Source organism: Mitosporidium daphniae (genome assembly GCF_000760515.2).
Source record: "Mitosporidium daphniae strain UGP3 chromosome Unknown contig-52, whole genome shotgun sequence".
Taxonomy (NCBI): domain Eukaryota; kingdom Fungi; phylum Microsporidia; genus Mitosporidium; species Mitosporidium daphniae.
Window position 1 is genome coordinate 20,325 of NW_013546256.1, and position 11,451 is coordinate 31,775.

The following is an 11,451-nucleotide window of genomic DNA, read 5'->3' on the forward strand; positions in this document are numbered from 1 at the left end:
CTCTGCGGAAGAAACATAGTCGCACACGGTAATACTCCTGGTTTCTTCTAGCATCTTCAGGTCTCGCTTGATGTTGGGCTGACTCATGGATAAAATTTACAAAATTGAAAGGGAAACACATTGATTAATCACTCACAGCGTTTTGGGAATGAACGCGTTAAAATTTAAGCGCTGCTAATTTGATTGCACACACGGTCGTTAGTCAGTCTCAACCGATTTTCTTGCATAATTGGGCATTTAAAATTCAAATTTAATTATATTTTAAATTTAATTCCATTTTTATCCATGTCTTCGTCAAAGACCGCGACACCGGCAGCTCTACCCAGCAAAACCCCTGCTGTGGCAAGCACGATCAATGCAACGACCCAGACAGCACCCATAAAGATCCTGCGTCCAGGAAAAGTAGTGATTCTTCTCAATGGTCGCTATGCTGGTCACAAGGCATTTATTGTCAATCCATTTGAGGGAAATCGTAAGTCAATTCATCTTTTCATCCATCCTTTTTGCGTGGCATATTGTTTCCGTCTTTGTGCCATTCGTTTCTTTGATTTGATTGCTAATTTTTAGCATCCAAGAGCAGGTCCTTTGCTCACGCTCTTGTCGTTGGCATCAAAAAGGCCCCAATGAAGGTCACCAAGGCCATGTCAAAGCGAAAGATCAGAAACCGCTCCCGTGTAAAGACCTTCATCAAAGTCATCAATTATAACCATCTGATGCCAACTCGCTATTCCATCGACGTCGATTTGAAAAATGTAGTGAATTTGGATGTCGCCTCAGATGCCTCCAAGCGCAAGAGTGCTTGTACCGTTGTCAGCAAGAAGCTCGAGGAGAAATACAAGGTTGGCGGCTCCAAGTGGTTCTTTTCCAAACTCCGCTTCTAACTAAATACAATTTTTATAAGTGAAGCCCGCATATAGCTGTTAAACGCAAAGACATAAGCCAAGGTCGACACCAATGGTAACGGTCGAAATGGCCTGCCTACTATGGTTTGGAAGTTGCAAATTTTTATTTGATTAATTAATTTATTAATGAGACAGACTGAAAGAGACACAATACATACTTTTTGAAGGTGAGACTGTCCTCACTTTGTGAGCAGAAGTAGGCGGGGAAAGTTGAAGAGGCCCAATGATATCCAGTATCATCTATCGAAATTATCATCGAAAGGAAATCTACCTGCAGTGGATCTTCTCCAGTCCGTGCGAATAAGTAGCAGTGGATAATAGTGGACGAGGATGGAGCGCATTCGCGAGCCTTTTTAGCGAGTGGCAGATCATCGGCTGGCTTGTTTGGATGCGAGCTTTGCTTTCCCCGAAGTGCTGAGACAAGATCTGGAATAAACTCCAACGAGAAGGCGGGTAGGTTCATCACAACATGATCAAAATGAATGTTCCTAGGAAGCATATTGACAGCTTCCCTGACGAATTCCTTGGCGTCCAAATTGAATATTTTAATGGCATGCTCGACCTTTCGTTAGGCAAGGTTTGGCTTACTTTATTTTGACGGGCATTCTGTGTAAGGTACTTGATGGAGACTGGATTCAAGTCATTGGCATATACGGTACAGCCTCGTTTTGCCGCAGGGATAGCAAATGGACCTATTCCTGCAAACATATCACCTATTGAATAAGAGAAAAGTCGTACAAATTAGCTCGCCGCTTTTAAAAACGGACGTCACCAAACGCTGATGCTCATGTGCCAGTCGAGAGTTCCAATAAACTTGCGAGTAGTCCAGTGTAAATCTGCAATCCGATTCTGACTAACATGTTGATTGAAGACAAATCTTACCACCGTGGTAACAAGATTTGATGGCGAGCCCGCTATCACATTCATTTTGAAGAACCTAAATTCGTGGTCGATTTCACCAAGCTTTGTGACCACAACGGAGAGCGACGGATTTTTGTCCAAAATAACCTGGCCAATTTCATTTGCATATGGCATGTGGGCTTCCGTCAAATTCAAATGGGCTAACGCGAATAAGAATCTCAAGCTAACCAATGTGGCCAATTGTTTCAAAGGCCGTGATACGATCTAGGTCGGGAGGGAGAATGGCATCAATGATTTGTGCCACAGTCCAATAGGAGTAGTCTATAGAGAGGTTATACTCGTGGACGACGGAATTTTCAATCGGGATTTCTTCCTTTGCGTAGACATCGTTCAACAAAATGAAAAGCCTTGCATCTGCTGGATCTCTGATGATTGGTTTTATTTTTGGAAGATCTAATAGAAGCGCGTGTTCTTTCAGTGCGTTTTTAACGCTCTGGATATCATTAGGAGCAACACAAATTGCAGAAGTGGGGATGGTGAAGGAAAAGGTCTTTTTGTCCATGGGTAATGCAATCGGTCGAGGGAGGGAGCGCAAAAGCGCCTCCACATTAAGGACCATGAATTTAAAGTGCCGAATTTGTTTACATTTTTCAATTCGCCGATCAGATTATTGTGGCGGTACGTCCATTTTCGGGTATTGACATTCACCTTCAAATAGCCGATATGCTGGCCGAAACTTTTTGCTAGCATGACTTTGCACTATTTGATTCATTCTTCACAGTTACTTCTATGCCTTTTATCTGCGATTTTCGTAATTGTTCGTTGCGAGGATACTGAAAGATTCATTATCCTTTTTCGAGGAGATTTTGGCACCTCTTCCCCGTTCTTTCTCAAAGATACCCAGGATTTGGCAAAGGAAGGTGCTTTGGGGCCATCTAGGGCCCCTGAGCCTGTATTTAGCCTCAACTTTACCAACTTTACTGGGTTGGTTTATGATGTGCCTCGAACACCAAATGTTCTCGTATTTTCTGGTGTTGTCGATGCTATGTCAAATGAAATTGAAATGAACCCCACTGTCAACCAAACAAACTACCCATTTAATATTTTAATGCCCCAAGTTGGGCTTCCATCAGAACTCTCATTTTTGATACCTATTTTGAACTCTATATTTTGGATTGAACGTTCAAAACAAGTTAGTACTCTTGCTATTCAAACAAACGCACCTTGGAATCTTGTAAGAATCTCAGAACATATGCTTCGAGTTCCATCCATCTATCGGTATAGACCCTCTTTAAGTTGTTTAGATACCTTGCAGATGGCCGCGGTGTCGATGCATACATTATCGACTCGGGTATCCAAAGCTCAAATGTCGACTTTAAAGGGCATGCTACTACTATAGCTGACTTTACCAATTCCGGGCTTACCGACGCATATGGTCACGGCACGCATGTTGCTGGTATTTCTCATTTTACTAAATTGTTACCAAGGCATTGTTGGTTCTCAAACCTATGGAGTTGCCAAGAGCGTCAATTTGTTGGGCGTACGTGTGATTAACTCGAGCGGAACCTCCGATTGGGCCACTGTAGTTGCAGCGCTTTCTTGGGTTTATAACCGTGTAAAGATGACAAAAAGACCATCCGTGATCAAGTGAGACTATCGCTTCTTACACATATAATAGCATGTCGCTTGGCGGCCCCATTTCCGTAGCCTTGAATGCTGCAATTAGCGATCTTGAGGCCTTGAATGTGGCTGTTGTTGCTGCTGCCGGAAATTCCAGGAGCGATGCATGCATGTATTCACCTTCGTCCTCGACATCAGCGATCGTTGTCGCTGCTTCTGATTATAATAATGCCTGGTTTGCCATGTCCAACTTTGGTTCATGCGTTGATATGATTGCACCTGGCTCTTATATTACCTCTACTTTTATTGGAAGCAATAGGTCAGTTGCGGCGATGACAGGAACAAGTATGGCTGCGCCTCATGTGACCGGGGTGGTCGCTCTTCTTCTTTCAATGAATCCCACTCTCACCGTTTCTCAGCTGAAGCTTATCCTGACAATTACGTGCACCAATGGGATAGTTTCTGGCATCCCGATCGGTCGTACCCCCAACCGATTTTTATATTCCCTTGCAACCTTTTGACCGAATTTTACATAGGATAAATAAAGGTTTATTGATTAAACGGCGAAGCAAGGCAGGCCGAAAAGATTTCGACGGTATTCGTTTCAATATGATCGCCAAAATTAATGTGAAAACCAAGTAAAAAGTACAACGATGCAACCAGTTGATTGTCATCATAAGCTCGGATAAACAAATTAAAACATCAAAAATAGAATATGCAACAGCGTAATTATAAAAAGAATGGCGGTTGTGCTATATTTTGAGAAAAATATAAACATCGCACCCAATATGGGGCCAAAGAAATAAAGGGTCGCCTGCCACACAGACGATATTTCCATTGGCTTATTTTGTTCTAACAATTCGAGAATTGGATTTTCAGGTAACGATGTTTGTTGCAGAATACTGGTGCCATTCATATCCAGGTGTCTTTTATCTATCCCTAGTGCAGTCTCCATGCTTCGCTCCAATGTCACGTCGTGACTAAGTCGATGGAATATTGATAGGAGTGCAATGAGCGCGACCAGCACAATACAGATGATGGGAATTAATGCGACAACAAACCGGCGAAGTAATTGAGGCATTAATAAGGCCACTTGGCTCGAGATTTCGATTATGCTTGATTAATGCACCACTGACTCACAATGACAACGTCACGCTAGCAGTTACAAATAATGTGAAATTTAAATTAATTTAATTATAACCACGGATCAAATGCTGATAACATGGCATTATATTGGTCAGGAGGGCTAATTCTTACGGTTATTTATAATTATGAGCTTGATTTGGATTGGGAAGGCGTAGATGTGGATGTCGGTGTAGATGTGGATGTAGACGTGGCTGTAGAGGGCCATGAATCCTCGGAATAGGCGATTTCCGAATTTAAAAAAGACGTCAAGTCAAAATCGGGGTCAAGCGGGTTTTCAGCATCCACCAAGTTCTCTAAATCGCTTGGATCTGTTTCAGCATTGTTGGCTCCAAACTGAGATTGAAGATACGATGAGCATGGCGAATAGAAATTCCTAGACGCGGTGGACTTTGAGTCCTGGATCAGTTCCAGCGGAGTGGTGGTTAAAATGTCTCGATTGCTCTTTGTGCTGCTAACATCGGCCTCTAAAGAGCTATTTTCTCCTCCATTTGTCAGCAGTTTCTGCCGCTTAGTGTATTGCCGATCCGTGTGCATGCCTGTTGCTGCAGGGGATGGCGAGGGAAATGAATATGTGGATGCAGAAGATAGCCATTGGTCGTTTAGTTCTTTTTCGGGCCCACCAATTTTCTTATCAAACTCCCTTCTAGTGTCCGTACTTGTCGAGGATGCAGTGGCATTGGTCGATATCGAAGTCGGTTGAAGATGATTTAGCGTGTGAAACAGCGATGCGATTCCCTCCTTGAGTTTCTTGTCGCCCGAGGTAAAAACGGAGGCCAAAAACCGCAATATCTTTTCTATAAGCTCCTGTTGGGAATTGCAGCGATCCTGGCATTTGATGGAGTCTCGCCAGAGCAGACTTTGGTCAATTTCTAGATGAGACAGCTTTTCAAGTATTTGCTTCTGCTGTGTCTTTATGGTGGTCAATTCAGAAAAAATAGCAGCAAAATTACATTCCTGCGCTCCTTCCGGTTTGATTTGAGCATCTTTCAGAGGTGCCGCGCCAATGCTCAGCGGTTGTGTTGCGTTGGAAATCTGGGCCGCCGTATTTGTAGCCGCAGAGGCTGCAGCAGTATAGGCGAGATATTCCAACAGTCTATTTGATATGTCTGAGGTTGAAAATAAATTGTAAAAGTTTGAGGGAACAGCTGGGTTGGGATTGTTTATAATTGGGCCCGCAAAGGCCCCGTCTGATATGGGCTTTGATAGCGCATTTGATGTCGACGATGGGGACATGCTATTGCTATTATTGTGATTGGGCTGCTGGATTTTCCGACGGACGTTCAACAGCAGGTTCATTTGGTTGCGACGGAAGTTTTCGTGTGAAAATTCCCAGGAGCTTGTGTATGAGGAAGACGACGAAGAGCTAGTCAAATATGTTGACGAAGAAAGCGATAATGAGCGAGAAAAAATATCGCCACTTGGCCCTACCGGATTATCAAATGACGATATTTGATTGACGGTGAAATGCGGCACCTTGTGAAACCCATACATATTCAACTGGCGCACAAAGGAGCTAAAGTTATTGTGTTTGAAAAAGCGAGGAAGAATTTCGCGCGCAAACTCTTCTGGATAAAAGACGATGAAGGTGGTCCCATCAGATCCCCATCGAATATAGGCATTGGTGGACACATCATCAACCATCAGATATAGCTTTTTAACAAAGGTAGCCGGATGCACCTGCTTTCCCGCCGATGTTGAGGATGCTGATGGCGACAGCGACTGTGGTGAAACCGAGAACAATGATGAATTGGAGAGGGATGATGTTGCATTAAAATCGGAAGGCATCCAATTAGGAGCAAGCTAGAGGAATATAAAAGTAATTTAAAAAATTGCAAATTCAACTTTTGGCGGCCAGCCATTCGATTTGCTCTATTTGATGGCAAATGAATGGGCCACATATTTGCCGTGTGCGTGGTTTGGCGATGCGGGACACGCGCTGTAAAAGTTGCCTGAATATACGGGCCAAAATTTACGATTCCTGGTTACCAGTTTTTATTTACAAATTTGGTTGTTGATGTTAGATTTCCGATTTTTGACCGCGTCCGATCTGCTTTATCACTCATCGAGTCGATAAGAATGTTGGACTCCAATATCTCGTTCCGAATCATGATGCTTAGCTCCTTTTGTTTCCGGACCTGAAGGGCCAACGCCTCGATTTTGCGGTCTTGCTTTTCTATTTCGCTCTGGAATATTAGTTTGAAATGGCCCCGATTACCATTATTTTCTCTCCAGTAGCTGTTTTCTGGTGAGCTTGCTCATCTTGGGCGTCCTTGATGGATGCGGTGYCCGCATTTGGCTCTGCTTTTTTCTGTCCCGCCATTGACACCGGTGATTTTTGGTCTATCATCTGGGAAAACCTGAAAAACAGAAAAGTAGAGCGTTACCTTGACTTTGCCAATCGCGAGTCAAAATACACTTCAAGGGCTATTTTGGAGTACTCCCTTCGCTCAATAAAGTCAAGGTTCTGGCAAATCGATTGCAAGGATTGCTTGATGTACATGGCCAGCGTCAGCGGTCTAAAAGTGACGTGTATGCCGTGCAGGGTGTACATTGAATCAAGCAGCTTAAAGTTGGGCGGTTTCAGCTCAATGAATAGCGTTTGCAGTTTCGTTTTTAACAGCTGCGTTTTCAAAGACAGACATTCCTCCAGCATCGCATGTATGTTTTCCTCGGACAGAAGCATCTTTTCTAAAATCAACATATCTAAATGCGATACCTTTGTGTAAATAAAAAATGTCGTTTACCAGATCCTTGGCCTCATCAATTTTATTCAAGATGGCTTCGTGCATTGTCATGTTGCGCGTGATAAAATCAAAACACCAATTTTTATTTTAATGCTGCATCTGGATCTTGATTTTAACTTTCCATGGGTGCACTTGGCAGTTTGTGTTTTTGTATTGATTTGTTCTTTTGCATTGCTTAAATTGTTCGCGCCACCAAAAAGGCCATGCTGGCAGAAATTTATCCTAAAATCGACACGTGCCATCAATCACAATACAAACATGTGGGTGTTGCTTTTGCTAAATTGCAGATACGAATTTCAAATTGCAGGTCCACACAAGGTCAACGCACTCAAGCCTGGGCAGGTAGGATTGCCTTTTGCCCATTTAAGCATATCTCTATTCGGGCAGAAATCAACGGAAAGGCGGTTCAAAGGAACTACACCCCCCTAACCATCGACTATTCAAATGGAACCATGCAGCTTCTTATCAAGGAATATTTACTTTTCTTATTCCCGAGTAGACTTACCACACAGGTGTGCTTTCAAAGTATCTCAGTGGCCTACAACTAGGCAATAGCGTGGAGGTTTCAGAGCCCAAAGGAAGATACATTTACGTCGCCAACTCCTACAAGGAGATTGGTATGGTTGCTGGGGGGTCCGGGCTTACTCCAATGTTGCAGGTAAAAAGCGGGCAAATTTAGCGTTAGATCATCGACTTTATCATGAAAAATCCACGCGACTCTACCGTGGTAAAGCTGGTATTTGCAAACAAAACAAAAAAAGACATGCTGCTGTTTGATGTACTCGAGGAGCTGCAAAAAACACACAAACACCGGTTTTCAATACACTGGGTCGTTGAGGAGCCTGATTCTTCTCTAAAAATCCCAAATTCAAGCTTTGGATACGTCACTGACGCTCTGATTAGAGATTTCCTCCCAAAGCCTTGTAATAGCGCCAAGCTCTTGTTGTGTGGACCAGCTCCGATGATATCTCACATCTTAAAGGAAAGCTCAAGCGCAGGCTGGCCCGCCTCTTCATCTTCGATTTTGAAACCCTGTGGGCCTGTTTTTGTTTTTTAACATTAAAGCGGATGTACTCACCAATCGGTCCTACGATTCTAAAGTAATGCCAAATTAAGGATTTGCATCTTTAATGGTCAACGGGAGCGCTGTCGATGTGCCGCTGTTTTGATATAAATTGTGCTCCATAATGTAGCTGATCACAGAGTCTGGGAGCAAGTATTTGATTGACATTCCTCGCTTTATAAAGAGCCTGATTTTGGTTGAATTTATGTCGTTATAAATATACTGCTTTGCGATCAGTACATTATCCTACCAAAATTAGCAGTGTTGACAGCACCTTGTTTTTATACAGGATATCGTGCGACAGCAGAAACGCCTTGACATCTACACATGTCCTTTCAACGATCATGCACCCGTAAGTTCCGACAATTTTCTCCAGCTAAATCCGTAAGTCAAACACAAGATGCTTACATCTTCCGAGGACCAAAGATTGGGGGTTCCAAAACTTTCGATTAAATCTCCTCCGGCCAGTAACATTATTCTGATCTTTGGGTAAGAAGCCAGCTCTGCAGGCCTGTTCTTATTGAGGAAATAATCAAAATGATCTAAAACAATGCTGGTCCGAACCCATGATGGCTGAAGAACTTCCCAAGGATCCACCATAATCCAGGTGGAATCCTTCATTGCCAAGCGGCACATTTCTACACGATGCTTTCCCGGAGCCAATCCAACCTTCCCATACGCATCGTTTGTCGGCGAAAAGTAACCGCCAATGCAGTAATATCGATGAGAATCATTCATCCGATCCATGGCCATTTCTATGTTTGTGAGTCTTCATAACATACCAAACATCCGCAAGTGCAGATATGTGATTGGGGAGAAAGACCCGCAAGCCACAAGCACAACAGGCGTCATGGCCATATCTGCAATAAGAAAAGACCAAATCTACTCGATTTAATTCCCAGCAGCTTGTCTGTTGGGAACGAAAACTCTTTTGAAAAGTACTGGGACAATGCAGCATCCCCCATCAAGACACTGACCAAATGGGAAGAATTTACAACATTTTACAATATCGAAGACCTGGGTCAATTAAATTTTAAATAATTTTAGGTGTGTTATTAAATGGAATCGTTGGACAGGTCCAATTTAACCTGCTCTCCAGGCCTAAATGCTGGAAGCCCCAGGTAAGGGCAAGAGGAACATCTAAATGCATCTCCAAGATAGCACTAAAAATTAGCTAACCCATATGTACAGATCCACATCCGCCCTTTGGAACCTCAACGCTAGGTGTGCTTCTAATTTCGGATGAAATCTCCTCTGCTAATCCACAAGTACAATTTTTACAAGCTTTCTTCCGCGCAGACACATTTGAGGGTGAACATTCATCTCCTAAAGCGGTATTCTTTGTGTTCTGATCGGGTAAAATAAGCTCCGACTCTGTAAACCTCACCGCTTGCGGATTTTCATCTTCAACAGCCTTTTTCCATGAAAAGGGTAGCGGAACCTTGGTTCCAATCGGTATATTCAAGTCCATAAAAAATTAAATTTTATTAAAATTAAGCCAATTTAATTTCATTTTTCTTTTGCATGACAAGTTTGTCGATTTTTTCGATGAATTTATCGTGTGCTTTTTGAATATCCTTCTCTAGCCGCTTTATTTCCTCCTTTGACACAAAATCGCAGCTAGATAAAGCAGTTCTTCTGCAAGTGCGTATTTTCATTTTGCATCTTTCTCCAATAGCGCTAGCCTGCTTTGAGAGAATAGCTTTAGAGGTATCATCCAGCTTGGGAATAGGAACCAGAAGGGTAATCGGATCTTTTACATGTACAACAAAAGGTGGATCAACCGCATTTAAAGCTTTTACGACATCCTTAGAAAACTACGGATAAGCAATAAAGTTTACCGATTCATCATATAGTCTAATCTGCAGGGTAAACCCATCTTTCGCTGCAATTTGGGCAATACTTTTCAATGGGAGACTTTATAGGTTCTGATTTATCGAGACCTCCTCCAACATCGCTATACATTATTTGGTACAAGTACCTGGCGTTGCTCTACCAGTTCTTATTCGGCCCAATTCGGCACTTAGATGAGTGATGCAACACTCAAATAACTCATTGAGATGAGAGGAATTGAAGTTATCCACACCCTTTCCCAATGGATCCTTTAAGAAAGCCAATTTCTTCAATGAAAGATTCCTGCCTGAAAAGCTTGATGATGCATCGCCCTCAAGTTCATAGCCATCGGAGTCCCCATATTCAAGATTCTCACCGTCATCATTGGAGGTACTTTTTATTTTTTCTTTTATATTTTTAATTTTCGAATAATTTTGGCACGAATCCAACATTAAATGAACCCTTGTGCATCTTCTAGTAAGGTTCCTGCCAAGTGACAAGCAGGAGAGTGGTTGCATAAATTAATTAATTAATTATTTATTTATTTCTAAGCAAATTTTAAACCCAACTTTTAACTCTCGAAATCTTTAAGAAATTGTTTCCGCAAGAAATCCAAAAGAGAGTCTGTGTAGTTAATATTGTATATAATCCATTTTTGATCTTCCGTTAGCAGGGGAAATAATTTTGACGAATTTGACCGAAGATCCAAAACAGTGGGATCCTCCTCTAGCTTTAAAATCGATTTTAGCAACGCTAAAATGTGCTCCACATCGCGGTTAAATTTTTGTGCTTGCAAGATGTCGATTGGAGAGCCGATTTTCGCGGAAATCGCTTCACGTAAAAGCACATAGGAAGGGATGCATTCGTTCACAAACCTTGGGATTGATTGGAGCTTTCTTATGATGTTTTTGAATTCAAATATAACATGTTGGTTGAACCAACCTTGAAAATCGTGCTCCGCAACAACCTTTTGCAAATACAGCTGAAGGGCTTGCCAATCATGGAAATATATCATCGATGAGATCAAATTGGTACAAATATCCTCATCAAGAAGTAGGTTTTGGATCTCGTTCGAAGGGGAGGAGTTTAAAAGATAATATAGAGCAAGTCCCCTCACATGTTTGGATGTCTCAGTGGACAATGAGTACGATTTCAAGCAAAGCAACTTTATAATACTGAGGAGGCTTTGGAGAGACTCTGGATCAACACCACCATCCGGTTGCTGAGTTAGGATTTTGAAACAGGGGGAAGTAGATTCGATTTTTTTTAAACTCCTCCCCTT

General features: G+C 42.3%; 10 protein-coding genes across 10 annotated transcripts; 3 read left to right on the forward strand and 7 right to left on the reverse strand.

Moving 5' to 3' along the window:
- Positions 1–285: 285 nt before the first annotated feature.
- Positions 286–881, forward strand: DI09_52p150 (60S ribosomal protein L27; the record flags this gene model as incomplete). The annotated part of the gene is made up of 2 exons (XM_013381835.1): positions 286–472; positions 568–881. The coding sequence occupies 2 exons, from the start codon at positions 286–288 to the stop codon at positions 879–881; spliced, it is 501 nt and encodes a 166-aa protein (XP_013237289.1).
- Positions 882–1,025: 144 nt separating this feature from the next.
- Positions 1,026–1,610, reverse strand: DI09_52p160 (uncharacterized protein; the record flags this gene model as incomplete). Its single annotated transcript, XM_013381836.1, has 3 exons — positions 1,026–1,142; positions 1,174–1,464; positions 1,491–1,610. 3 exons carry the CDS (start codon positions 1,608–1,610, stop codon positions 1,026–1,028), a joined length of 528 nt encoding a protein of 175 aa, XP_013237290.1.
- Position 1,611: 1 nt separating this feature from the next.
- On the reverse strand, positions 1,612–2,382 carry DI09_52p170 (tRNA (guanine(37)-N1)-methyltransferase; the record flags this gene model as incomplete). The annotated part of the gene is made up of 3 exons (XM_013381837.1): positions 1,612–1,755; positions 1,785–1,963; positions 1,992–2,382. The coding sequence occupies 3 exons, from the start codon at positions 2,380–2,382 to the stop codon at positions 1,612–1,614; spliced, it is 714 nt and encodes a 237-aa protein (XP_013237291.1).
- A 489-nt stretch (positions 2,383–2,871) lies between these two features.
- DI09_52p180 (serine peptidase) lies at positions 2,872–3,904 on the forward strand (the record flags this gene model as incomplete). The annotated part of the gene is made up of 4 exons (XM_013381838.1): positions 2,872–3,041; positions 3,068–3,219; positions 3,251–3,410; positions 3,442–3,904. 4 exons carry the CDS (start codon positions 2,872–2,874, stop codon positions 3,902–3,904), a joined length of 945 nt encoding a protein of 314 aa, XP_013237292.1.
- A 748-nt stretch (positions 3,905–4,652) lies between these two features.
- On the reverse strand, positions 4,653–6,314 carry DI09_52p190 (uncharacterized protein; the record flags this gene model as incomplete). The annotated part of the gene is made up of 1 exon (XM_013381839.1): positions 4,653–6,314. The coding sequence occupies one exon, from the start codon at positions 6,312–6,314 to the stop codon at positions 4,653–4,655; it is 1,662 nt and encodes a 553-aa protein (XP_013237293.1).
- Positions 6,315–6,802: 488 nt separating this feature from the next.
- On the forward strand, positions 6,803–8,330 carry DI09_52p200 (NADH-cytochrome b-5 reductase; the record flags this gene model as incomplete). The annotated part of the gene is made up of 2 exons (XM_013381840.1): positions 6,803–7,058; positions 8,035–8,330. 2 exons carry the CDS (start codon positions 6,803–6,805, stop codon positions 8,328–8,330), a joined length of 552 nt encoding a protein of 183 aa, XP_013237294.1.
- A 54-nt stretch (positions 8,331–8,384) lies between these two features.
- DI09_52p210 (uncharacterized protein) lies at positions 8,385–9,089 on the reverse strand (the record flags this gene model as incomplete). Its single annotated transcript, XM_013381841.1, has 3 exons — positions 8,385–8,561; positions 8,587–8,712; positions 8,745–9,089. 3 exons carry the CDS (start codon positions 9,087–9,089, stop codon positions 8,385–8,387), a joined length of 648 nt encoding a protein of 215 aa, XP_013237295.1.
- Positions 9,090–9,391: 302 nt separating this feature from the next.
- Positions 9,392–9,807, reverse strand: DI09_52p220 (Fe-S cluster assembly protein Dre2; the record flags this gene model as incomplete). Its single annotated transcript, XM_013381842.1, has 2 exons — positions 9,392–9,499; positions 9,526–9,807. 2 exons carry the CDS (start codon positions 9,805–9,807, stop codon positions 9,392–9,394), a joined length of 390 nt encoding a protein of 129 aa, XP_013237296.1.
- Positions 9,808–9,829: 22 nt separating this feature from the next.
- DI09_52p230 (ribosome-recycling factor) lies at positions 9,830–10,621 on the reverse strand (the record flags this gene model as incomplete). Its single annotated transcript, XM_013381843.1, has 2 exons — positions 9,830–10,131; positions 10,318–10,621. The coding sequence occupies 2 exons, from the start codon at positions 10,619–10,621 to the stop codon at positions 9,830–9,832; spliced, it is 606 nt and encodes a 201-aa protein (XP_013237297.1).
- Positions 10,622–10,740: 119 nt separating this feature from the next.
- Positions 10,741–11,184, reverse strand: DI09_52p240 (uncharacterized protein; the record flags this gene model as incomplete). The annotated part of the gene is made up of 1 exon (XM_013381844.1): positions 10,741–11,184. One exon carries the CDS (start codon positions 11,182–11,184, stop codon positions 10,741–10,743), a length of 444 nt encoding a protein of 147 aa, XP_013237298.1.
- Positions 11,185–11,451: the final 267 nt, after the last annotated feature.